Here is a 27,159-nt window from a genome sequence, read left to right as displayed (position 1 = left end):
AATGTTACAGTTGTTATGGGGGATTTTAACATGCCAATAGATTGGGAAAATCAGGTTGGGACTGGATGTCAAGAGAGATCATTTGTAGATTGCCCGCGAGATGACTTTTTAGGGCAGCTTTTTGATGACCCCATGAGGATTGGCTCTACTGGATTTGATGCTGTGCAATGAACCAGAGGCAATAAGAGACCTTAGGTTAAAATAATCCTCAGTAGGCTGTGATCACAATATCATGGAGTACAATTTGAGATTTAGCAAGGAGAAACTAAAGTCGGATGTGTTGGAACTTCAGTGAAGTAAAGCGAATTACATTGGGATGAGAGAGGAACTGGCCAAAGTGGATTGGAAGGGTGCACTGGTAGGGAGGATGGAGTGGCTGTGAGAAATAAAGAAAGTGCAGATTAAATGTATACCAAAAAGGAGGAAATATTTAAATGAAAAATTGTCACAACTGTGGGTGACAAGGGGAGTCAAAGCCAACGTAAAAGCAAAAGAGAGAGCATACAAGGAAGCAAATATTAGTGGAAAGATAGAGGCTTGCAAATTTTTTTAAAACTTGCAGAAGACAACAAAAAGACTCACAAGGAGGTAAAGATGAAGTATGAAACTGGGCGAGCAAAAGGATACAGAAATCTTTTTCAAGTATAGAAAGCGTAAAAGAGAGGTGAGAGTAGATGAAGGACCTTAAGGAAATGAAACTGGAGAGATCATAATGGGAGACAAGGAGATGGCAGAGGAGCTAAATGAATATTTTGCATTAGTCTTCACTGTGGAAGACATTAGCAGTATGCTGGATGCCCAAGGGTATCAGGGAAGGGAAGTGAGTGCAATTACTATTACAAGGGAGAAGGTGCTTAGAAAGCTGAATGGTCTAAAGGTAGCTATTTGGACCAGATGGATTACACCCTTGAGTTCTGGAAGAAATAGCTGTAGAGATTGGAGATTGTGGAGGCATTCTTTTAGCAATCGATAGATTCTGACATTGTTCCTGAGGACTGGAATATAACAAATGTCACTCCACTATTCAAGGGAGTGAGGCAGCCGAAAGAAAATTATAGACCAGTTAGCCTGACATCAGTGGTTGGAAAGAACTGAGGTTACAGAGTACATGGAGCCACATGTCAAAATACACCAAAGCCAGCATGGTTCTGTTTATGGAAAATCTTGCGTGACAAATCCATTGAAATTCTTTGAATAAGAGACAAACAGGCTGGATAAAGGAGATGCAGTGGATGTTGTGTATTTGGATTACAGAAGGCATTTGACAAGCTGCTGCACATCATGAGGCTACTTAACAAGACAAGAGCCCATCGTATTACAGGAAACATGGCAGACATAGAAGTACAGCACAGTAAAAGGCCCTTTTGCCTTCAAGCTCTTGCCATCCAATTATGCCCAATTGACCTACAACCTGGTTTATTTTGAAGGGTGGGAGAAAACAGGAGCACCCAGAGGAAACCCACACAAACACAGGGAAAACATACAAATCCTTACAGACAGCGCCAGATTCAAATCCCAGTCACTGGCACTGCAACAGATTGGCACTAACCGCTACATTAGCCATGCTGCCCATGGTAGAGCATTGGCTGATAGGCAGGAAGCAGGGGGTTGGAATACAAGGACCATATTCTAATTGCCTGCCAATTGCTAGTGGCATTCCACAGGGGACACTGTTAGAGCCAATTCTTTTCAAGTTGTATTTCAATGGTTTAGATTGTGAAATGAATGGCTTTGTGGCCAAGTTTGCAGATGATACAAATAGAGGTGGACAAGCAGATAGTGTTGAGGAAACAGGGGAGCTGCAGAAGGACTTAGTCAGATTAGAGGAATGGGCAGAGAAGTGGCAAATGAAATATAATGTTGAAATGAGTTCACTCATGCTCTTTGGTCAAAAAATAAATGGTCAGACTATTCTATAAATGGAGAGAAAATGAAAATTTCCAGATGCAAAGGGGGTTGGGAGTTCTTGTTCTGGATAATCTGCAGGTCGACTCAGTGGTGGAGAAGCCAAATGCAATGCTGGCATTCATTTCAAGAGCAATAGAACACACAAGCAGGCTGAGATCTTACTTGGGAGTATTCTGAACAGGTTTGGGGGGGGTCCTCATTTAAAAAAAAAAAGATGTGCTGCATTAGAGAGGGTTCAAGGAGGTTCACAAGCTGATTTCAGGAATGAAAGGGTTATCATATGAGGAACATATAGCATTTGGCCTGTACTTATTAGAATTTAGAATAAATAGGGATCTCATTGATGCATTTCAAATGTCGAAAGGCATGGACAGAATAGATGGAGACATTGTTTCCCAAGGTCTTCGACAATAGGGCGCAATTTCAGGTTTAAAGGGCACATAATTGAACAGAGAAGTGGAGAAATTTGTTTAGCCAGAAAGTAGTGAATCTGTGGAATTTGTTGCCACAGATGGTTGCAGAGGCTAGATCATTGGGTGTACTTAAGGGAGAAGGTGATAGGTTCTCGATTAGCCAGGGCATCAAAGGTTATAGGGAGAAGACTGAGCAGTGAGCCTGAGTGAGAGGAATGGATCAGCTTATGATTGAATGGTGGAGAAGACTCAATGGGTCTCCCCTGTGTTTAAAAAAGAGTGCTGGAAACTGGTTCTCTCTGCATGGTGTTCAACAGGAATGCCGGAAATGATCTCTCACCACTGTGTTTAAATGGAGTAGAAATCATAATCTCCGGTGTATTAAAAGGCAGTGTTTGAAACAGAAGCTAGTAATTTTAAGGTGAAAATGCAGAAAAGGGCACTAACTGGTTTGAAGGGAAGGCGAGAAACATAATCTGATTCCACAAATTCTGAATGAAGGGAATTTCTAAACAATTAGATAACAGTTTATTCTACTGTACTACTTTTGTAATTACAAAACATCTATTAGAAAAATAAAGGACAAGATTTAAATAACACTTACTAATCTGCCCATGCCATATTAAAAAGTTGATCAATTTATTGATGAGTTTATGTTATTAACAATGGAAATTTTGTAGATCTGTGAGTCTGGGGAGAACACATTACGCCATAATTGGAATCTCACCACACCTGAATACACAACATCTTTATTGCATGTTTACAGAAGTAAGAATCCCAATAAATCCAAGTGGTGTGAAATCGGAGGCAATTCCACTTCAAACACTCCGCTGCAGTAGCGGCTACTACACAGGGGTGTTGCTCCTTGGGGAGCATGGCATTCACATAGATTCACTACCTCATCACTCAGCATTCAGTCAGCTTGTCCACCCACAGAGCACATTAAACAGAGCAACTCAACCCTGCCCTCCCTGTAACAACATGCTGAGCTGCACTAAGCAGGAGGTGCAACTGCAGCATCACTGATAAATGAGAACAAATTGCCTTCTCAGAAAGGTTTCAACTCCACCACAGGCAAGCTGGAAAAGAAGTTGCATTTGAAGAGAGTTTGCTACATTTTCGGCTGTTGTGTTGTGACCAGCATTATGGGAAAATAAAAATAGGTCTCTGTATGTGACCAACATCTGTTCAGAAGCAAAGTGGGACAGCACAAAGGCACAAACCTGCTGCCTCACAGATCTAGTGACTCGGGTTCAATTCTGACCTTCGATGCTGTCAGTTCGGGACTTGCACTTCCTCCATGTCAGCCCGAGTTTCCTCCCACTTCACAAAGACGGTGCAATTTGGTAGGCTAAGTGGCCACTGCTAACTGCCCCTGATGTGCAGATGAATTAGAGAATTTGGGGGAGTTGATGGCAACATTGGTTAGCATATTGGTCAGCTCAACACCATTACAGTGTCAGCAATCCATATTTGAATCTGGAGCTGACTGTGAGGAGTTGTACCTTCTCCCTGTGACTGTGTGGATTTCCTCCAGGTGCTCAAGTTTCCCCCCCACCCTTCAAAAACACAAGAATGTAGCTTAATTAGTGTATTTTGGCAACTTGGGCTCATGTTCCAGAAGGGCCTGCTACCGTACTGTATCTCTGAGGATAGCAAAACTCAGTGGGCCAAAGGACCTGTTCCCATGCTGTGAGACTACTACGGAAATTACAGACAATGCTGAGAAGTGACATGAATAAAGATCCTCAAGTGAGGTTACCTTCCTTAAACAATAGCTGGAGGTTCCAGTCTGATTTCAGTCTGTCATCCACTCCTCACACAAAACTCAAAAGTAAATCTGCAGCATCCAAATCTTTTTGCCTCAGTACACTCCTGCTGTTCCCCTATCACAATTACCTGCACACTGATCACAAGGTTCAAATCAACAGCCAACTACCCAGAATCCATCCCAACTGATGGTACCTCGGCAATGACTTTCTGCTTTTCAGTCATTTGAATTCAGCAAAGTATTCACCCACCTTGGTTCCAAGTTTCTGTTAAAAGGATTGGCTGTAAAAGCAGGAGAAAAGAGTCAGAAATATTTTTGGTTCATGACTGGAAGGTAATCACAAATACAACAATCAGGTCTCAATAGACAATAGGCAATAGGAGCTGGAGTAGGCCCTTCGGCCCGCCGAGCCAGCACCGCCATTTTACAGATCATGGCTGATCACTACTATCAGTACCCCTCTCCAGTCTTATCCCCATAACCCTTAACTCCTTTGCCCACTAGAGTCTTATCTAACTCTCTTTTGAACATAATCAACGAATCTGCCTCTACCACCCTCTGTGGCAGAGCATTCCACAGATTCACACTTCTCTGGGTAAAAAAATGTATTCTCATCTCCATCCTAAAGGGCCTACCCTGTATTCTTAAACTATGCCCTCTAGTCCTCGTCTCCCCCATCATTGGGAACAAGTAATCCGACTTCACCCTGTCTGTCCCCCTGATAATTTTGTCTCAGATCAAGGCAATTCATTTTTTATGAATATTTTATTTTTGATTTTCCAAGACTCACCCAAATCCAAAACAACACAATCTTTCTCAACAATGAGAAAGCATGTTGTCTGCGCCCCAACCCACTTCATTTATCTCAGAATGGATTTTTAGCTTTCTTCTATTTGGAAGGGGTGTAGCTACATCTGTATATCTATATGTTGCAGGTAAGGTTGCTATACCCCAACAAATGTGCCATATTTCATCCTTAAATTGTTCATGATTTTCTCTAGGGGAATACAACTCTGCATTTCCATATTCCATTGTGTAATATTTAGTTGGGAGTCGGACTTCCATGTGACCGCTATACATTTCTTGGCTACCACCAAGGGGACCTTCACAGACTGAATTTGGTACTTAAACAGTTTAAAACTCACATCTATAATGTTTCCCAGGAGGTACAATTCCAGATCCTGTGGAAAATCCACCTATGTAATTTTTTTCAGAATGCCCCCCCAGGTTCTCCCAGAAGGATCTCACCTTTGTACACAGCCAGGTTGAATGGATAAAGGTTCCAATCTCCACACCATTCCTCATCCACATTTCTGAAATTTCTGATTTGGATTTATGTAATTTTTGTGGTGTGAGGTACAGTTGATGCAAGAAATTATACTGCATCAATCTATACCTGGCATTAATAACTGTGTTCATGCCGTCCCAACACAAATCTGACCAGCACTGCTTGTGAACTGTTGTGCCCAAATCCATCTCCCACCTTTCCTTTGCCTTATGTAAGCCCAGCTTCAGGCTCTCACTTTGCAATATGAGATACATCAGATAAATAAACCAAATTAGAATCTCTATGTCACTGTACATGGGTAGGGCCATTAATAGTCCTAAATTATCCCTTAACTGAATGTTATTGAAGATAGCAGGAAGGTTTTATTCGACAAATCATACTTATTTCCCAGCTGTTCAAATTACATGAGTTGCCCTTGTTCATAACAATCCTCAATACACCTGATCTCTTTCTAGCACCAGGCATCCAGGATCTTATTATCCAAAGTCATAGGTATTAATTTGTTCTTGGAAAATGGTGTTTTAAGAGACAACCCCTCCTTTAGCCCGATATATTGATTAATTATTTCCATGTCTGAATTACATGTTTTAATATGGGTTATCTTTTTCCCTTGATATCAATTTGGTGTCCCACTTATATATCAATTCTCCTGCCATCTTTACTTCTACTGTGTGCAGTCCAAATTGTGCTCCCATCTCCCTCATGGAGAGAAAAAAGTAAATCTCAACTGGGCTGCTCAATCATATTTTTTGAAGTCTAGTAATTTCAGACCTCCAAGTTTGTAACCCTAAGTGAATTTTTCCATGGAGACCCAAGCCACCCTACTGTTCCACAAGAACTTTCTGACTCATCTGTTGAGTGCCTTAAAGAAGCCCTGAGGCAATGGGATGGGCAAGGACTGAAATAGATATTGCAGTCTTTGCATCGCTTTCATTTTAACATAATTAACTCAGCCCAAAGTTATGCACAGGGTCTTCCATCTATCCAAATGCTCCTCAATCTTCCAGAGCAAAAAACGATAATTGAGTTTATACAAATTCCTCAAATAATATCTACTTTTATCCCCAAATATTTAATGCCTTCTTGCACCCATTTAAACTGTCTCCCTTGTTGGTACTGTCTGTAATCCTCCCCCCCCCCCCACCCACTTTGTCAAGGGCATGATTTCACTTTTATCCAAATTTATCTTATACCCAGACATCTTGCCATGATCTTCCAGTGTGGTCCTCAGCCTGGTCAATAATCCCTCCAGGACAAATATACTAGGACATTGTCCACAAATAAATTGATTTTGTGCTCTTCCTGGCCCACCTTGAACCCCTTTATTTCTGGATCCCATCGGATGGCTTCTGCCAGCAGTGCAATAGCTAATATAAACAACCCTGGGGACAGTGGGCAACCCTGACTACTGGATCTACCCAGCGGGAACATTGGAAACACTTGTCTATTTGTTACAATTTTAGCTTGGGGTTTACCCAAAAAATGAATGATTGTCCCAGTCCAAATTTCTCCAGTACTTTGAACAGAAAGGCACATTCCAGTTTGCCAAAGGCCTTCTCTGCGTCCAAAGCCATAGCCATGCCTGGGTCCACCCCCGATGATGCCAGATGCAGTATATTGAGTAATCTACATGTTTTCTGCTGATGGCCTCTTATGTACAAATCTAGCTTGGTCTAGATTTGTCAACTTCAGAAAATATTGCACCAATCTATTGGTCAATGTCTTTGATATGATTTTATAATCCGCATTCAATAATGAAATGGGCCTACAGGAGGAGGGATTCAGTGAAGCCCTGTCCTTTTTCAGAATCACCATAATAATTGGTATTGAGAAAGACTCCAAGAGAGTATGTGTCTCCACCACCTGATCCACCACTCTCATAAGAAGGGGCACTGAGAGATTTTTGAACTCTGTAAAATTCGATGGGGAACCAATCCTCCCCCGGTGATTTGTTGGTCTGTAATGAGCCCAATGCTTTCTCAATCTCCTCTCTAGATCCACTCGGATCCAAATTTGGTAATTCCAATGTAAGCAAGAAATCATCCATTTTAAGAGAATCTCCCAATGATTCTGATTTATAAATTCTTTATAAAACTTTCTAAGTATTTTTTTTATTTCCTTTGCTTAATGTGAAACCTTGCCTTCCCCCATGTGGATCGCATTGATTGTTCTTGAGACCTCTTCCACCCTCACCTGCAAGGACAAGACTTTATGGGCCCTTTCCCCCAGCCTGTAATAGAGCTGTCTTGATCTTAAGATCAACTTTTCTGTCTTATATATTTGTATTGTATTATATTTGAGCTTTTTATTCATCAAGTTCCTGTATTTTTCTTCCAAATCCTATCTTTGATAATCTTTTTCCAATTGGGTTATTTCCTGTTAATCTCTTTTATATGGTCCTTTTTTAATATTTTATTATATCCAGTTATCTGGTCCCTTAAATAAGTCTTGAGATCAAGGCAATTCTTGCAGAATTTATTACATCTTTGCTAATAAGATGCAAAAGGAAGCAAGTGGAATGGAGAAGGCAGCTACAATTGTAAAATATATTTGGACAGGTGAATGGATAGAAAATGTTCAAAGCAGCAATTCTCAACTTTTATTAATTCAGTTATGGCCAAGGACTCTGCTCAAAGTTTATGGGCCCCCCTTCCCGATGAAGCAGTCAAGTTTTGGTTTCTTCTGCAATTCTCTCCTACCAACTACATAAAAAGAGATTTAAAATATTTATGTTACATGAGATGAAAACCAGGCTTTTAACACCAGCTTTTTCATATAGATGCCTCTGTTCCAACCCCTCTGGTTCCGACCCCTCTGGTTCCGACCCCTCTGGTTCCGACCCCTCTGGTTCCGACCCCTCTGGTTCCGACCCCTCTGGTTCCGACCCCTCTGGTTCCGACCCCTCTGGTTCCGACCCCTCTGGTTCCGACCCCTCTGGTTCCGACCCCTCTGGTTCCGACCCCTCTGGTTCCGACCCCTCTGGTTCCGACCCCTCTGGTTCCGACCCCTCTGGTTCCGACCCCTCTGGTTCCGACCCCTCTGGTTCCGACCCCTCTGGTTCCGACCCCTCTGGTTCCCCCACGCTGGTTCCACCACTCTGGTTCCACCACTCTGTTTCCACCACTCCTACCTTGAGGAAGGGCTCAGCCCCCAAATGTCAGTAATATATTTTTACCTCCTATTGACAATGTGAAACCAGCTGAGTTCCTCCAGCATTTGTGATTTAACGAAGTCTTATTTACATGCACTATGGCTGCCAAGGGAGCTGTAGAACCCCTGTCGAGAATAGCTGGTTGAGAGGGATATGAACCAATTTTTTTTTACATCTTTGCCTTCAGATGCACAAAACATCCATGTTTTTTTAATATATTTGCCCATTGGATGCAGAGTTTCTCAGAACATCAGCATTCAGATTTTTTTCAGATTTATTGTCAGAGTACATACATTACATCACATACAACCCTGAGGTTCCTTTTTCCTGTGGGCATGGCAGGATTACCTCTATTTAGTAGGGCAGTAACACTCTTGTGGGAGTTGCCATAAACCAGACCTGAGTAAAACCAGATGGGTTTTCTTGGCATGACAGTAATGGTCATCATTACTAATATTAGGTCTCCGTAAAACAAGTCAACTTTAGCTAAAAATATAAAGCATTGGTGATACTCAGAAGATCAGGCAGCATCTGTGGTGAGAGGTACAGAGTCAATGTTTCAGATCAATGATCAATCATTTTAATTTTCCACCCACCAAATCCAATATCTCCAAATTTTCTCCTTGTATTTTTGATTTCCAAATCTGCATTTATTTGCTTTTAATTTGAATGATTTGTATTTTAATACCACAGCTGCTCGTGCCTTCAGAAACCAGCCAATATTTAACCATGTGGTACAGTATTACCTCGCTGCTGTGTTGACCTCCGGGAGTAGCGTCTGCTTGGCCTGCGCTCAAAGGACACTTGTCGCCGTGGCTTGCTGGTCTTGGTTGTCTGGTACTCTGTTCTACCACTAGAAATCAACAGTTCAGTGGAACTTTGTCAACGTACCGAGAGTATTGATTCCTCTTATTCCCAATTACATCCCGAACTGATAAATAGCCAGCACTAGACATACTCGTATAACTTATCCTTTGATGACATGCATGTGTCCTGTTTCTAGAGTGCATGTGTGGGCAGAAACTAATTACTTGATCATGATTAGCTTTGTTTATATCCTTTCACTCATAGATGAACAGCCCAATCATGAAATGGGGAGTTGGGGATGGGATGACAACAGTATGAAAGGGCAAACAGCAACCTATGGAGGAGGTGAAAAGTACATAGGGTTGTAATTTAATGAGAAAAAAAGAAACACTTTTTTTTAAATCCCATTACAGACATCCTCCCACTTGCAATTCTAGTACTTAAAATAGCTGATCAAATGAGTGTAAGGCAACTGTAAAAATTAACCTCATCATAGGTTTGCTCCAACCCTGAACAACATGATATGGACTAGAGTAATTATTCAGTTGGTTTGGGTTAATGCAAATGGCGAGGAGTTGGTTATGTTTTCACATTTGGACTAATGATACATGACCTCTCATTTATATTTGACCATAATACACACGACATCCATTCCTACTGGCTAGGAACAACCTAATGAACCCATTGTTCCATGTTATTATTTGTGCTTCCCAATGGGCGGACTCTCATTACTCTTCACCCAACCATACCAGCAGACTCACAAATTAATTCATGATGAGATACTCCTTCAATATATCAGATCTATTTACTCCAAATCCTCTTGTCATTACCAAAGTCTACAAACTAACCAGTCTCTGGGTAGAGAAATTTACTCTAATTTCTCGACTGGATTTATTGGCAGCCTTTGTACAATAATGACCTTGAATTATATTTGTGTCTGCTGCATTAAATCCTTTCAGCTTGTTCATAAATTATGTTGTCTCCTTTATATTTCACCTTCTATAGAAAATAACTCAGCTTGATTGTACCTTTGTTAAGATCTCACAGTTCTACTAAAATCATTTCCCATTACTCTAGCATTCATAATCTAGTCCAGGACATTGGAGAAAAAGGCCAGTCAGCCCAATTCATCCATGCTGACAAGGAGTTTTCCTCAGCTAGTACCCACCATTTGCCTATATTTGGCCCTTATTCCTCCAAATCTTCCTTATCCAAGTAACTATACAAATGTTATTTTAATGCTGCTTCTACCACTTCCTCCATCAGCTTATTTCCCATGCCTCTCACATCCCCTTAAAAATTCCCCCCCTCACCTTAAACCTATGTCCTCCATTTTTTTTAAATTTGCTCCTATCCTGAGAAAAAGATTTATCATCCACATTATCCATGTCCACAAGACCAACCCTCAGCTTCCATCGCTCCAAAGAGAAAAGACCCAGTCTATAAAGTTTTTCCTTACAACTCAAGCCCTTCTCAAATACTCTCTTTGTATATTCCTTGTGACAGAAGGCCATTCAACCAGGAGTTGAGAAGAAAAATTCCATTAATCCCATTTCATAACTTATTTCAATTTAACCCATTTTCTCCAATCTCCATTAACGTACACCTCCCCACCCCATCCCCATCTTGCTGTTTCTCCAACCACATCCACTTTAGAGGTAATTTACAATTAATCTTGCATCCTGGGATGTGGGAGGAAATGTCAGAATCCAGGGAAACACACGCTGTCAAGGAAGAACATGCAAACCTCACATGGACAGCTCTAGAGGTTAGGATCCAACTCGGGGTGCTGAACATGCAAGCCAGCTCTTTCCTCCCGTTAAGATACTTGTTTCCCATTTGCTTGATCAATGGACTACATGTACAAAAGTACATTAATTTACTGTAAGAATGTTTGTAAGACCTATTCATCTGGTTCACTGGGGCCTGAGATCCTGCACTCTCATTAACCCAGCCCCTGGTTCCTCTACTCATTAAGTGCACTGGGAATCCAGTTTCCCGTAATGGCCTCGAAAACTTATGATACAACTGTGTGACATATATTAAAAAAATGAAGTAAAATTATTTTCTGATATCAGTACAAGTAATATGCAAAAGCCTAGAAAATGTGGCAGGACAGCAACAAAGCCATAAAAGATGCTGGATTATTGGACTTTTTATGTGGCTTTACCCTGAAGCAAAAACTGCTGCATCCAATTTGAAGGTGAAACTCATTATCTCAAGCATTTTTAAGAGATGAATTTAAGTGCATGAGAGAGAAAGAATACACTGTGGGATTATGCCAGTGGTTTTCAACCTTTTTCTTTCCACTCACATTCCACTTTAAGTATTCTCTATGCCATAGGTGCTCTGTGATTAGTAAGAGATTAATTAAGGTGGTACGCGAGTGGAAAGAAGTTTGAAAACCACTGTTTTGATTGTACCAAATTGACTTGTTATGTGCAGTTTCATAACTTCAAAGGAAATGGGCCAATAACAATTTTTTTTTAGACAGACAGCACAGTAACAGGCCATTTTGGACCACAAGTCCGTGCTGCCCAATTTACACGCCATTCACTTAACACCCCCCTCCCCCCAGCACGTTTTGAACAGTGGGAGGAAACTGGAGCCAACCGTGCCACCCCTTTTTCTAAAGCAAAATATTTTAATAACAATTGGGTCGAGAGCAGTGGTTCTCAACCTTTCCTTCCCACTCACATACCACCTTAAGCAATCCCTTACTAATCACAGAGCACTTATGGCATAGGGATGTGAGTGGAAAGAAAAAGGTTGAAAACCACTAGATTAGACTCGGGGTTGTGGGGGGAAGGTTTATGCAGAATTGTGTCTGTTGGTAAGACTGCATTATGAAAAACAAGTAATGCACATTATGTAAACAGTCATCTTATACATGGGAACTATAGTGAATATCACCTGCATGGATTAGATGTTCAAAAAATATAAAAACAAGCTTTCACATCCCTTACATTGAGCCTTTAAAGTTCCAGCATCTTGTTACACAACGTTTCATAAAATACCCCGATTCCTTAACAAGTTGCAATTAATACAACATATCAACCTAGTCCTTGCCCCACACCCAGGCACTTCCACCCGACAAGCTACCCAATACATTTTCACTGTCCCACAGTCTCAGATTAAGTTACCTGTATCTGAACCGGGACCCCATCCTCACAAATGCCAGTTGGTTTGAATTCTTCTGAACGGGTCCTCTCAGTCGGAAGAAGGCATGATGTTCCACAGCACACTTCCAGAGGTGTTTGCAGGCCTTGGGATGGTCCAGCCGAAACACAAAGGTGTGCTCTTGTTCCTTACCCTCGTGAAAACAGCAATACTCGATCATCCACTTGGCACCTCCATCACCCTTGTGTAACTTCACAATTCAACTAGCTCTAGCTGGGCAGCCTTTTCTCAGTATGCAACTCAGTAAAGCCAGAGGGGTTTTATTACAATAACAGTTGCAATACTTCTGCAGTATTTTAGAGCAGTATTTTGTGATCATTTATTGCTCCTGGCACAGCAATGTGTTGCACTGGGATATGTTGATCCAGAGGTTCTTTGTTCACTCTCCACTTCTAGATTAAACTTAAGAAGTGACAATTGCACTGGGCAACAAAGATTTTGCTTCCAGAATACTTCTGGGTGTACTTTATGGATTTTGGGCCTTTGATCACAAAAAAATCACTTTAAAATTTGCCTATCATGCATTTTTTTTTTAGATACAACCTATTTTTGTGATTTCCTGCTACTTCAAACATACAAAACCATGAAGTGAAGCATTGTATTGAAAATTCATTTTCTGCACTCGCACTTGGTGCCATCAGGGATGAACATGCAACCATGGAAAAACAGTATCAGGGTAAGTGGAATCCATCAATGCTGGCAGACTGTTGTTGCACACTGACACAAGATGCTGAGTACAAATGAAAATCAGATACCAAATATTTTTAGGTCAGTTGAACTAACACAATGTGTCAACATCGTTATGTGATTAAATATGCCAAATTTAATAAAAATAAATGAATGATTCTCCAACTTCCTACATGATACAGCAAATCATCTTTGTGTTCACCTTGAAGTTGTCTATCATAATCCCCATTTTTCTTTCAGAAAGCAAACCTTTTGAAAGAAATTGTTGTCCAGTGTAATCATCTGTACAAGGGAGCAGAAATTAACCAAAGATTTAATAGCATTTCTATATGTATGGTTAACACATTCAAAAGAAAATCAAGAAATGGACCCAAAATAACCAAAGCAAATTAATCAATATTTAGGGAAATATTAATGGATCTAGCCTCTGAGCAAATGGAACTCTGCTGCATTCAACCCAATGAATGAGCTTGTACACAAGTTGTGAAGGAGTCACAAAGATTCAATTAACATCATGAATCCAGCTTAAGTGAGTCAAGCTCAAGCTTCTCTTGAGTCATGGAGTCAGTGACTCAAGTTCAATCCTCACCCTGACATTTGCATCTTCCTCCTGTAACCATCAGTGTTTGTCCCTAGTTACCTCCCACATTCCAAAGATTTGCTGAGAGGTTAGTTCTAACTGAAAATCATTTAGGTGAATGGTAGAAGAATTCCACCAGAGTTGATAGGGATGGAAGAGATGTAGGTTTCTGGGAGATAAGTGGGGTTGTGGTAAGCTCTCCAAGAGCAGGCATAGACTTTACTGGCCAAATGTCTTCTTCCAAGCCATAAGGAAATAGAATAAATTCAACTTTACTTGAAATTGTTTGTTTATTTTCATTTTTTCAAATTACATCTAATTTTTTTTAAATGTAGGCGCACACAGCATGGTAACAGGTCATTTCGGCCCATGAGTCCATGCCACCCAATTACACTCAATTGACCTCCAACCCCCAATATGTTTTTGAATGGTGGGAGGTAACCCATGGAGACACAGAGAACATATAAACTCCTTACAGACAGAGTCAGATTTGAACTCCAGTTACTGGCACTGTAACAACATTACACTAACTGCTATGCTAACTCTATTGCCCCCATGTCAGGAATAAGGCGTAGACACTAACTGATGAGGTTAGAAAGGTGCCAGGGAGGTAATTTCTTAATGTGTAGCTATCTCAGGGGATATCAAAGCAACAATTTTTTTTTAAATCTCTCACTAGATTCATTCTAGGTTAGTGAAGGTGAAGATGAAGCGTCAAGAGCACGAAGAAAAGCAGAATTTTGGACGATTAAGTTAATAAAGGGTTGGGCAAGAAAGTCAAAAGAGCTAGGTTTTCTTCTAATTTTTATGTTCCTTGCACATTAATTCCTTTAGTCTTCCTTCCTGAAGATAGCAACTTTTTATTCAATTACAAGACCAATATCTTCAAAGCTTAATGTTTCCAAAGCCTGGCATTTATATTCCTTGCCTCATTATAATTATCAGGCACATAATGATCATATATTTAACATACATTTTATTCTTGAAGGCACCCAATGTCTAAGTACTGGAACAATGCAAATTTTCCAGGTTCCTCTCCCTATAAGTAGTGACTGGCAGGAGGCAATTCAGAGATTTACCTCCCACTTGCAAATATATTGTGAAAATTTGAAAGATTACTCTCGACCAGTAACAAAGAGAACATTCATATATAATTTAGGAAACCTGAAGAGGATATGATCATCAATTTATTTGCTGTTCCCATAAATACAATGAATCATTGTTCCACCAATGCCAATTGTACAGAAAGAAAGAGCACTTAATGCACCAAAGGAACTATTCATTGGCATTGAAATCTCCAACCACAGAAGTGAGTTTTTAAACATACAAAAAAATTATGACCAACAGCTACAGTAAAACACCTATTATCTGGAATTCAAGCTTCCGGCAGCCTCAAGCAACCATCAAAATAAAATTGTGGAAAATAAATAGGTTAAAAAAAAACTCGTTTAAAATTGGCCTGTTCTGCTGTTATTTCACGAATTACGCAACATGCAATCCAGCATCTACCAATCCCCACAGGTGCTGGATACCAGGGGTTTTATTGTATTTAAAGTCAGAATGTAACTATTTTTTGGCTCGAATGAATCATAGAAAACTTCTGATACAGAAAGCCATTCAACCGATCATGTTTCTGCCAATCAGAAAACAACAACTATTCCCACCTTCCAGCACTTGAAGGTCTGTGACCTGGAGTGCCATGGATCAAGCAAACATCCAAGCACTTATTAAAAGGCAGGTGGTTTCTTCCATCAACCACATTTTCAGGCAGTGAGATCCACATCCCTGGAACCTTCTGAGTGAAAAACAGGCTCTCCATCTTTTAATGGGTTTCTCCAGCACTTTTGTGTATTGCACTCAACCCCAACATCTGCAAATTTTCTTAAGATCTTCATCTTCCTCACAATCCCACAACAAATTGTTTCAAATCAATATCTCCTGGTTTTGAGACATGTCATAGGAAGAAGATCCTTCCCACTGACTCTGTCTTGGCTCTTCATAATTTTACATTTCAATGATCTCTCCTCAGCTTCTTCTATCCTAAATGAAACAAACCCACCTTATCCTATCTTTCCACACAATAAAACCATTCCAATCTTGGCTACAAATTCAGAAAATTCCAGTGCACCTTTTCCAATCCAATCACATCTTTCCTCCATTGAGGTGACCAGAATTGTACTCAATACATAAGATGCAGTCTACCTTGTGTTGTATACCCTTCTTGCACAACCTCCCTGCTTGTGTTCTATGACCTGGGTAATAAAACTAATTGTCCTGTTTATAAAAAACACAAAAAGCTGGAAACACTGAAGAGGTATGGCAGCATTTGTATAATCAGGAGAAAGACCCATTGTATCAGAAACAAGACCACACATCTTCGACACAATGATTCACTTCCATTCCTCTTCCCATAAATGCTGCCTGATCTGCTGAGTGATTCCAATAATTTGTTTTTATCTTCAGCATCTGTTTTTTTCTTTATTTTTAAACGTGTGGATAGCCTCTGCCTTACCTGTTCATCATCCTCCACTACCACGAGAGTTAGTTTGCTTTTCTTAAATTCCAATTTGATGATTTTAGGCCTAAAAAACAAAAAAAAAGAGCTCTTCATTTCCAGGAACATAAACAATACTACAAAAATTGCATAAACAGAAGACTCCTTATTATTGGATACAATCACTTCTGGTATCATATAGAACATTACAGCATGGTACAGCCCCTGATGATACGCTGACCTATACATTCTTATCAGAAAAAAGTACTAAACCCTTTCTATTTTGTAACCCCCTGTTTTTCTTTCATCAATGTGCTTGTAAAAGAGTTTCTTAAATGCCTTTAAGTTTCAGCTTCCACGGGACATCCCTGGCAAGGCTTTCCAGGCACCACAATGCTCTGTATATAAAAAAAACACCCCTGCTGTCATCCCTAAACTTCCCTCCCTTCACTTTGTAGAGCTGATGCCTGGTGTTTGCCATTCCTGCCCTGGGAAAAAGGCACTAGCTGTCCATCTTATCTATGCCTCTCAGAATCTTGTAGGCATCTATTAAGTCTCCTCTTACTGTCCTCCGCTCCAAATAGAAAAATTCCAGCTCTGCTCACCTAGCCTCATAAGATTTATTATCCAATCAGGGCAACATCGTGGTACATCTCCTCTGCACCCTCTCCATAGCCTCCAAATCCTTCATATATTGAGGTGGCCAGAACTGCACGCAATACTCCAAGTGTGGTCTCACCAGAGATTTGTAAAGTTGCAACTTGATGTCTCAACTCTTGAACTCAATCCCCCTTTTAATGAAGCCCAACATCCCACTGGCCTTCTTATCTATCCTATCAATCTGTATGGGAACCTTGAAAGATGTATGGATTTAGACCCCAAGGTCCCTCTATTCCTCTTCACTGTTAAGTAATCAATCATTAATCCTATATTCAGCCTTTTGGCTTGACCTAAAATGCACCACCTCACAATTATCTGGATTGAACTCCTATATTCAGCCTTTTGGCTTGACCTAAAATGCACCACCTCACAATTATCTGGATTGAACTCCATCTGCCACTTTTCCACCCAACTTTGCATCCTGTCTTCATCATTTTGTAACCTAAGACAACCTTCAGCACTCTCCACAATTCCTCCAACCTCTGCACCATCCACTAACTTACTGAAACATCCTTCCGTCTCTTTATCCAATTCATTTATAAAATTCACAAAGAGCTGGGGTCCCAGAACAGATCTCTGCAAAAAAAAAAACTCCACTTTCTGTCCACTACTACTTTTTGCTTTCTGCATGCAAGCCAATTTTTAATCCTTACAATCACTGTTCTGTGGATCCCATGCCTCATGACTTTCTGAATGAGTCTCTCATGGAGGACCTTGACAAATGCCTTATTAAAATCTATACAGACCATATCCACTGCCCTATCCACATTAATTTATTTTGTTACCTCCTCAAAAAACTCAATTAGGCTTGTGAGGCTTGTCCTTCCCTTCACCAAGCCATGCTAACATTCGTTGAGTAGATCAAATACTCTTAGATCCAGTTCTTAAGAATCTTCTCCAATGCTTGGTACATCGCTGATGTAAGACTCACTATAATTCACAGGATTCTCCCCATTACTTTTTTTTTAAGCAAGGGGACCACATTTTGCATTCTCCAATTCTCCAGCACCTCCCCTGTAGCCAAGGAGGACTCAAAGATCATAGCCAATGCCCCAGCTATCTTTTCCCTCCCTTTCCACAGCAACCTGGGGTATATCACATCTTGCCCAAGGACTTCTCAATCTTAATGTTTTTAAGAAGATCCAACACTTCCTTAATCTCAATATCGTCCAATATTTCAATCTCAATATCTTGTCATAAGAGCTACTTTAAACATTGTGCTTTGGCAGTCTGAGACACAGTGATCAAGTTTAATAAAACTAATAAAATGCTACCAAAATTCCTGAGCACCACAAAAACTGATCAGCGAGAACAAATTTCAGATATATTGGGCTGAAGGGCCTACACTGTGCTGTAATATTCTAAATAACTATCAAAGAGTTCAGTGATAACTAAACATCAGGTCTCCACTTCATGAGATCAGCTCAGATTTCAAATAACATTACAATTAAATGTCTGCTTTATTGAACCAATTAAGTACTGGTAAATAGTCTTCCAAAGCAGCTAGTTTCTTGGGCTCATGGAAGGAAGTGGATCATACAGCTAATGGCATTATTCAGATAACTGTCCCATGCCTTTTGAGCAGTTGTCTGATAAATATAATTTACCTAGATCACATTTTTTCATATATCTACAGATTAGGAACTTTTTAAATGGTTACTTTATCTACTTTTCTGATACCACATCAGACTGAAGTTACCAATAAAATTTTATGTTTAAACCCTTTTCAGAACAATTTATGATTTGATCCTGAAAATACATCCAGTGATTTCTGACAAAATTAAGAATGAATGGGAAGGAGAACTTCAGATACCTTTACCAGAAGAGACATGGGAGAAAATTCTCAAATTAGTTAACACTTCTTCAATGTGTGCTCAACACTCTTTGATACAGTTTATGGTGGTTTATATGGCCCATATGTCCAAGGACAAGCTAGCATGTTTTTACTCCCATATAAACTCTATCTGTGACAGATGTATTTCTGAGGTAGCTTCAATGACACACATGTTTTGGTCCTGCCCTTCCCTGAAAAAATATGGGAAAGATATTTTTAATATTATTTCAGCAGTTTTGCTCATTAACCTACAACCTCATCCTATTACTGCACTTTTTGGATGACCAGCTTTGGACTCTGCTTCAGCTTGTCGTGTGATTACATTTGTTATTTTAATAGATAGGAGATCCATTCTACTTGAATGGAAAGACCCTAAACTACCTTCTACATTTCAATGGTTTTCCCAAACTATAGTATATTTAAATTTAGAAAAAATTAGAAGTGGTACTATTGACTCTTTGGTTAAATTTGAAGAAACATGGAAGCCATTTATTCAACATTTTCATATGATATAAATTGATCTTTTCCAAATTCTTTTCAACATTTTTTTGTGAGTGTAGAGGAGTGGAATTAACCACATAACAATTGTTTAGCATTAGAAACATGGTAGTCATCTTTTGTTTTCTTTCTTAGGGGGATTTTCTTTGTTAATAAAATTTGATTCCTTTTCATGTTTGGCCTTAAAGAGATTGGGAGGATCAGTTTACACATGTTGCTCGGTGTCTGTGTTTGTTTATGTTAACTGTCATTAATTCAATCTCAATCTCTCTGCATCATTCTCATGTTTATTAATCTGAAACTTAATAAAAAGATTGAAAAAGAAAGAAAGAATAGCATTGTTCAACTACATCAATAATAAGATGAAGAAACCAACTGACCAGAAGAAAAGTCCAATTTTGATTTCTCCTTCAAATACCAGCACTCCTGTTGGGGTCAGGCCAAGGCTGTATTCATTTCCATCTCTTCCCTAAATATACAAACAGAAAGAAAATCATGGATCAGAAGAAAAAGTACTACTCTCTTTCATAGCAAGACCTTAAGGCAGTCACGACTATCAAAATCAAATTATAATATTAATATAGGCTTCTATTAACCTATCACGAGTAGCTCCAGATATACAATAATGGCAATGTCATGGTCAGAAATCTGGCCGTCTCTTCCCAATTTCGAATCCTGAGACAAGTGAGATGGGGTAACCATCTTATCTACATCTTCCAATTGGAGCTCGGGTTGCTGACTGTTTGGACTGAAGTCTGTGTGGTTGCAGGAGTGCTGGAGTGGAATCCATGGACACTCAATGACTCGGGAGGCGGGGGGTGGAGAACCCTCTTTTGCTTCTCTTTTGCTGACTGTAAGGACGCTGGGCAAGTTCAGCTGATAGTGAATCTTTGTCCACCTTACAGTAGACTAAATGAAATTGTGTGTAATACAACGTTGTCTGTTTTACTACATGACAATAATCTTGAATTTTGAAACACTGGGGCCACAGTAAACACATCCACACAACAGAGTTTTGTTCTTTCCATTCAACTAAGGGCAGCACAGTTAGCGTAGCGGCAAGCACACCGCTATTTCAGCACAAGTAATCCGTATTCGTATCCTGTGCTGTAAGTTTGTATGTTTTCCCCATGTCTGAGGGGAGGGGTTTCCTCCCATGTTCCAAAGACGTACAGGGTTAGTAAGTTTATTAGTCACCTGGGAGTATTTGGGCAGTCTGGGCTCGTGCGCGGAAGGTTCTGCTGCATCTCTAAATTTACATTAAATTAAAAATCAAACCACTGCTTGTCATTGGAAGAATCCATGACTGATGGATGGACACAAGAAGAAACTACATTTAGGTAGCATGCAAGGGTTGTGAGCAACACCTCAGAAGTGATGCACTTCCTTCAGAACAACAGCTGCTGTTTTGTAAGAAGTCCTCTCCTTGTTACATCAAGTAACTTGACGTAAAACAAGGCATTTCAACAGTTTGTGGGTTTTTGGCAAATAACTACCAAAATATGTCAATAAAACTGGAGTTTGACATTAAAAAAAACCTCAAGGCATTAAAGAATGTACACATTTTTGGATTTCAAGACAATACAAAGAAACCAAAATATTACTCAAGATTTTGTCACAACTTGTACATAACCAGTGAAATTTAGAAAATAGATCACCTAAACTCAACCTTAAACCAAAATTAGCTTCAGAATTTTATGACCAGGACTTAGTTAGAACTACATAAATAATTTATGACATTAAAAAAATATCTGCAATTACAAATTACTCTTTGGACTGGTCTCAAAACAGAGTATTTGGGCCGATTCCCAAATACTAAACTGGGATCCAGGCGAGAAAGCTCAAAGTGTGAATCGTGGTTGCTGCAATGCAATGAAAATTACTTGTGGGAGCCTTCTGCCAGAAATGTAAAAACTAGTCTCTGAGATGATTCTCCAATGAGGATGTGTTCTCAGAGCATGTGCATGGAGATGCAATATGACCCAAAATTCCAAGAATGGGAAGCCACTGGCAGGAGGAGCAATTAAACAGAAGAAATTTTGGATAAAATAAACTTTACTTCTAGGTATAGCAATATAGAGAGGAGCATCAGACTAAACATTGTAGCAGTGACCTTGCCAACATTTCACACAAATTATCCAGAAAGTGGGTAGAGGATGGGGAGAATGAAAGGAGGACACAATGAAGGATACCATCTGCAGTTTGTACATACAGAACAGGAACAGGCCTTTCAGCCCATCATGCTGTGGCTGACCATGATGCCAATCTAACCACGGTCTGCACCTGGACCATGTCCTTTACCCTCTGCCTTTTCTCTCTTAAATGTTGCTATCATATCTGCTTCTGTCGCCTCTGCCTCGCAGAGAGCTACCAATCTGTAAAGCTTCCCACAGATGCAACCTGAATTGCCAAGTATTTTCGGAATTTTATACTTTATTTTAAATGGTTTGAAATCATTGTTGACTGGTCAGGAAGCAGAAGCATTAACTATTTTCTCTTTCCACAAATCCTGCCAAAAATGACAAAGGCTTCCAATTATCAATATTTCATCAACAACTTTTTTTTTTAAATTTAGACATGCAGCACTGTAAAGGCAGTGCCCAAGCACCCTAATTAACCTACAATCCCTGCCCTTGTTTTTGAATGGTGGGAGGAAACCAAGTACACGGAGGAAATGCACCCGGTAACCCGGGTCGCTGGCGCTGCAATACCATTGCACTAGCTGCTACACTAACTGTTTCTCTCTAATCTGACACAGGAAACAATGATTTCATTCCATCCACCGCAGCAACGTTACTAAAAATTCACTACGACCCTCACCTTCACTTTGTGCATGTCAACGCCATACATCTCCAGCCACTTGGCCTTGTTGAGATAGTTTATTTCTGCTTGGGATGGCGTCTGCCCTCTGCAAAGAGAAGAGATTCAGTGAAATTCAGCAGCTCGTGTCAGCTGTAGCTCAGCAGGTGGCATTCACGCCTCTAAATGTGAGGGTTTGGGTTCATATCCCAGCACAGAGAGAAGCACGAAAACCAAGAACCTTCAGAGCAATACTGAGAACATAGAACACTACAGCAGAATGCAGGCCCTTCTGCCCACAATATTGTGCTGCCCTATGTAAACCCACTCCACAACAATCTAATTTTTCCATACTTCACATCCATAACCGTCCATATCACTCACACCCATGTGTCTTCCTAAGTGTCCCTTGAATGTCCCAATACTCCCAGCACCTACCACTCTCTGTTTAAAAGGTTTTTCTCCATTCATCTTTAACAGATGTCCTCTGGTATTTGCTATTGTCGTCTCAAGAAAAAGGTGCTGACTGTCCACCCTATCCAAGCCCCTCATTATCTTAAGTCATCTTTCATCCTTTGTCTCTCAAAGAGAAGGGTACGTTAATGGCAATGCAGTTGAAATGCAGCATAAATTCATGTTTAAATGAAAAGTTAATTTCCTCAGATTTTATTTATATCTGTTTTTCCATTGAATAATGCTCAGTTGACAACAACTTTACCTCAGAGTCAGAAGATTAAGTGTTTGAATCTTACACCGGAGGGGTGAAAACAAAAATTAAGGCACATTATCAGTGGTCCTGCCTTTTAAATGTTACCTCTGGTTACACTATCAATGGGCCAAAAAGATCTCCTAGTACTATTTTAAAGAAGTGAGCCAGGAATTGTGGGGCAGAGGTTGATCCTTAATTTCCTGTAGTAAACAACAGATTACTTGATTAGTTATCACATCACTGTTTTGGGGATCTTGTACCTACACACTGGTGTGTGTCTTGCATAAAAAGTGATCACGCTACAAAAAAAAAGTTAGGAAAGGCTTTGCATTTTTAATCTCCAGCCAAGTTGCTCCAGCATATTTATAGAACAAACAGCTATGCAAAAAAAGAGTCCAGTTGTGTAAAAAGCAGAAGAAACCATGTCCAATCATCTCTATCAAAGAAATGGATAATGCCACTGAAAATGCATTTGAGTGTTTATTCACCCAAGTGCAAAATAATATTTGTGCCAGAGTATAGAAGTGTCAGACAATGGCCATTTCCAACGAAACCATCTATTCTTAACCCTTAGGACTCCAGCCATTTTTAACCTTTCTTAATAAATTATCTGGACTGGGCCATGGGTAAACTACAGTACAAAGGCCAGTATGAATCAGCTGATGTTGAGTATAAAACCAGTCCCTGAAAACAGGGATATGAAGTCCAAAGGGTTAACAACATTCAATAGGATTATCACCATCATATCTTGGTGCAAAATTCTTGGAGGTGACCACTGACCAGAAATCTAACTGGATCAATTGCATAACACTGAGGCTACAAAATCTGATCACCCCCAAAGCCTGTTCATCCTTTTATTTTGGTCAGGAATGTAATGATATTGTTTCCACTTGACATAATGAATGCAGCTCTAACCACCTTCAACCATCTCAGCAGTTCTGAAGAGAAAGCAACTTGCTGGTCCGCAAATTTGAGTCCTAAATTGGGGCAAGGCCGAATTTGGAGCAATTAGACAGGAAGTTTTCAAAAGTTGATTGGGGGAGGATGCTTGCAAGTAAGGGGAGAGTTGGAAAAGTGGGGCTTTTGAAAGTTGAGGTAGGAAGAATTCAGGCACTGTATGTTCCTGTTTGGGTGAAGGGCAAGGCTGCAAGTGTAAGGAACCCTGGTTGATGAGGGTACTGAGGCTTTGGTCAGCCACAAGGAGGCGTACATAAGATTTAAGCAGTCCAGATCAAATAAATCTCTTGATAAATAAAAAAAATGTAGGAGTGTGCTTAATAGGTACATCATAAGGTCAAAATGAAAACTTGATAAAGAAAAATCCTTAGAGATTTTGCTAGTATATTACATAGAACATTACAGCACAGTACAAACCCTTCAGCCCACGATGGTGTGCCAACCTATGTAAACTTTCTCCACAACATTCTAATCCTTCCCTGCCTCACACCCATAACCCTTGTTTTCTGGCATCCATTTGCCTTTCCTGGTCTTTTGAATATCCCTATTGTAGCAGCCTTCTCCACCACCCCCAGCAATGCATTCCAGATGCCCACCACTCTCTGTGTAAAATAAACATTGCTAACATCTCCCCTAAACTTTCCTCCACTTACCTGAAACAGTTGTCCTCTGGTATTTGTTGTTGTTGCCCCAGGGAAAAGGTGCTGGCTATCCATTATATCTAAGCCTCTCATCATGTTATACACCTCCATTAAGTCACCTTTTTTTCCCCTCCAAAGAGAAAAAACCCAAGCCCTGTCAACCTTTAGGGCTGTCCAGGAGGAAGAAGATGTGTTGTTCCTCAAGTTTATGTTTAGCCTCACCCTGACAATGATGAGACCAAGGAGAGACAGGTCTGCATAGGAATGTAAACAAGAGAGACTGCAAATGCTGGAGGAACACCCAAAAAAAGCTCCTCTAGCATTTTGTCCTTTTCTCAGTAGAGGAATAGTTGGAGGGGGGGAGGGGTTAAATGGTTGGCTACTGGAAGCTTTAGACCCACAAACCATCAGTGAAGCAGTCACCAATCTGCATTTGATCTCACCAATGTCAATAAGGGCACATAGCGAGTGGTAGATCTGGTTGGAGAGTGTGCATGTCTGTGTGTCTGAGTAAGGCCTGTTTGGAGCCCTGGATGGATAATGAGAGTAGATGAAGGGACATTTTGTGGTTACAGAAGGAAGTGTCTGAGGGAGTGAGAAGGAAAGAATGGAAATGGAAGTCTCAGAGAGACCTATTCCTGCAAAATGCAGATATAGGTGGAGAGAGGAAGATGTGGCTGGTAGTGGGATGGCACTGAAGTTGGTGGAAGTGCAGGAGACAAGTTATTAGATGCAGAGGTTGGTGGTAAGGTCTATCAGCTGCACCTGCCCAAAATGCTTCACAATCAATGACGTATATTTGAAGTGATGATAACCCACTCAGATGCTGCCAGGCTGGGGAACTAAAAATCCTTTGTCATTGCAAGTTACCGGCACTACAAATTATTCCAAGTGTGGATAGGTGGAAAAGAATATAAATTTGACTTTATGAGTATGTAAGTAATTAGCAGGGCCACAGGAAAATAGGACCAGTGAGTAATTGGATCTACTGCTGGGGGCTGACACGAACAAGATAGACTGACTGACCTTTTCCCGTATCTTAATAAGTATCCTATGGTGATGTAAGGATATGGCAAATTGGTGCTGGATAAATGGAAAATTTGTCTAGTCTCTTTGAGAAGTGCCAAAATAACTTACACCTAATGAAGAACTTTTGAAAGGCAGCCACCATTGTAACGTAGAACAACTCCAATACAAGACAAGAAAATCTTAGTGTTGGTTTTTGAATGAAACAAAACAGGAGAACACAAATTATTCCTGGGTTCTCACTTCCCAGGCCCACACAAACCTGCATTCTTTCCACTTCTCGAAGATAGCAAACTCCATCTCCTCGGCCTGATCTGGCACAAATCTGAATTCAGATACTAAGTCTGGTCCATGCTCGGAGGGATCACAGTCGCCTATTTCAGCTGCATTAAATAAATGAGAAAGTAATTAAAAGAACATTAGGAACTGTTCTTTTTCTGATTTCCCGATAATATCTTACTTCAGAAGAGAAACTATGCAGGCTAATCAGAAAATCTCCCAAGAAAGGTTAAGAAGGGCTAGAGGCTGTTCTGTGAACAGTACTTAGATCCTGGCACTTGTACCAGAGCTGCAATGTAACTATTTACAGTAGTTTCCAATAACAAACAGTACCCATTAGCTAAGGTCAGTTAGAAGCCCTTATGTTATAACTAAGAAGCTGTGGATTCAGAATCTATTCCTGAATGGATAAATGGTTTTCACAGTTAGCTCAGTGGTGAGCGCAACTCTGTTACAGTGACTGAGGTTCGAATCCAGCACTGTCTGTAAGGAGTTTTCACATTCTCCTCCAGTGTACGTGGGTTTCCTCCAGATGCTCCAGTTTCCCCTCACTCTTCAAAACATACTGGGTTGTTGGCCAATTGTGTGGCACGGGCTCAAGGGCCCAAAGGAGCTGTTAGCAAGCTGTATGTCTAAATTTAAATTTAAAAAATTTAAGTTTAAATTTTAAATTTTATAAATTCCAAACGCCAAGCTGTCACTCCTACTGTACCGAGGATGCACGGATTGTTAAAGCTGTTCTCCTGTGAGAGGATTAAAAAGTGAAAATTGTCTGTACAAAGTAATGTTCCATTTGGATTTCTTCCGCAAAGGAAACAGTCCATGCTTACATGTAGTAAAAACATGAAAGTCTGTGGACATCGTGGTGGAAGTAAAAAAATAACGTTGAAGAAACTCAGCAGGTCAAACGGTGTCCTTTATTTAGCAAAGACACATAACCAACGCGTTGGGCTTGAGCATCAGGAGTTACAGGACATTCAAGTGCAGGTTGCAATTTGGCAAGGTGACATTTGAGCCAAGAAGCTGCAGTCAATAACCATCCTTGACACATTCAATGGCAATGCAATGGCAGATTCCCATCATCAAAGTTCTAATTATTGACCAGAACTAACTACATAAGCACTATGGCAACAAGTGAAAGAACCTCGGCATCCTTTAGTGAGTCACATCCTGATCTTTCTGATTCTTGGAGCCTCAAAGTTTGGCGGGCAGCAACCTCCTTTGAAGAAGACCGCAGAGCCCACCTCACTGACAAAAGACAAAGGAGGAAAAACCCAACACCCAACCCCAACCAACCAATTTTCCCTTGCAACCGCTGCAACCGTGTCTGCCTGTCCCGCATCAGACTTGTCAGCCACAAACGAGCCTGCAGCTGACGTGGACATTACCCCTCCATAAATCTTCGTCCACGAAGCCAAGCCAAAGAAAGAAAAAGAAGGACTAGTCAGGAACACAATGACATGCTTTGTATTTACCT

The 27,159-nt window shown here is 40.3% G+C and overlaps 1 protein-coding gene across 7 annotated transcripts in view; it reads right to left on the bottom strand.

Moving 5' to 3' along the window:
* Window positions 1-27,159, bottom strand: part of epb41l5 (erythrocyte membrane protein band 4.1 like 5) — a 208,660-nt gene that overhangs the window by 94,051 nt on the left and 87,450 nt on the right. For 6 of the 7 annotated variants that reach the window (XR_011356619.1, XR_011356621.1, XR_011356620.1 and 3 more), the window contains 7 exons: window positions 25,666-25,786; window positions 22,092-22,179; window positions 19,652-19,740; window positions 16,298-16,367; window positions 12,482-12,651; window positions 9,278-9,384; window positions 4,343-4,373 (listed from right to left, as the gene is read on the bottom strand). Coding sequence is in view for 4 of the 7 variants with exons in the window: in XM_069934871.1 (XP_069790972.1) it covers window positions 4,343-4,373; window positions 9,278-9,384; window positions 12,482-12,651; window positions 16,298-16,367; window positions 19,652-19,740; window positions 22,092-22,179; window positions 25,666-25,786 (676 nt within the window). In the remaining 3 variants the exon portion in view is untranslated. The remainder of the gene's footprint in view (window positions 1-4,342; window positions 4,374-9,277; window positions 9,385-12,481; window positions 12,652-16,297; window positions 16,368-19,651; window positions 19,741-22,091; window positions 22,180-25,665; window positions 25,787-27,159) is intronic. The other variant, XM_069934872.1, reaches the window with a different exon arrangement.

Source organism: Narcine bancroftii, chromosome 4 (assembly GCF_036971445.1).
Source record: "Narcine bancroftii isolate sNarBan1 chromosome 4, sNarBan1.hap1, whole genome shotgun sequence".
NCBI classification, from domain to species: Eukaryota; Metazoa; Chordata; class Chondrichthyes; order Torpediniformes; family Narcinidae; genus Narcine; species Narcine bancroftii.
This window is presented reverse-complemented; position numbering and strand designations above follow the sequence as displayed.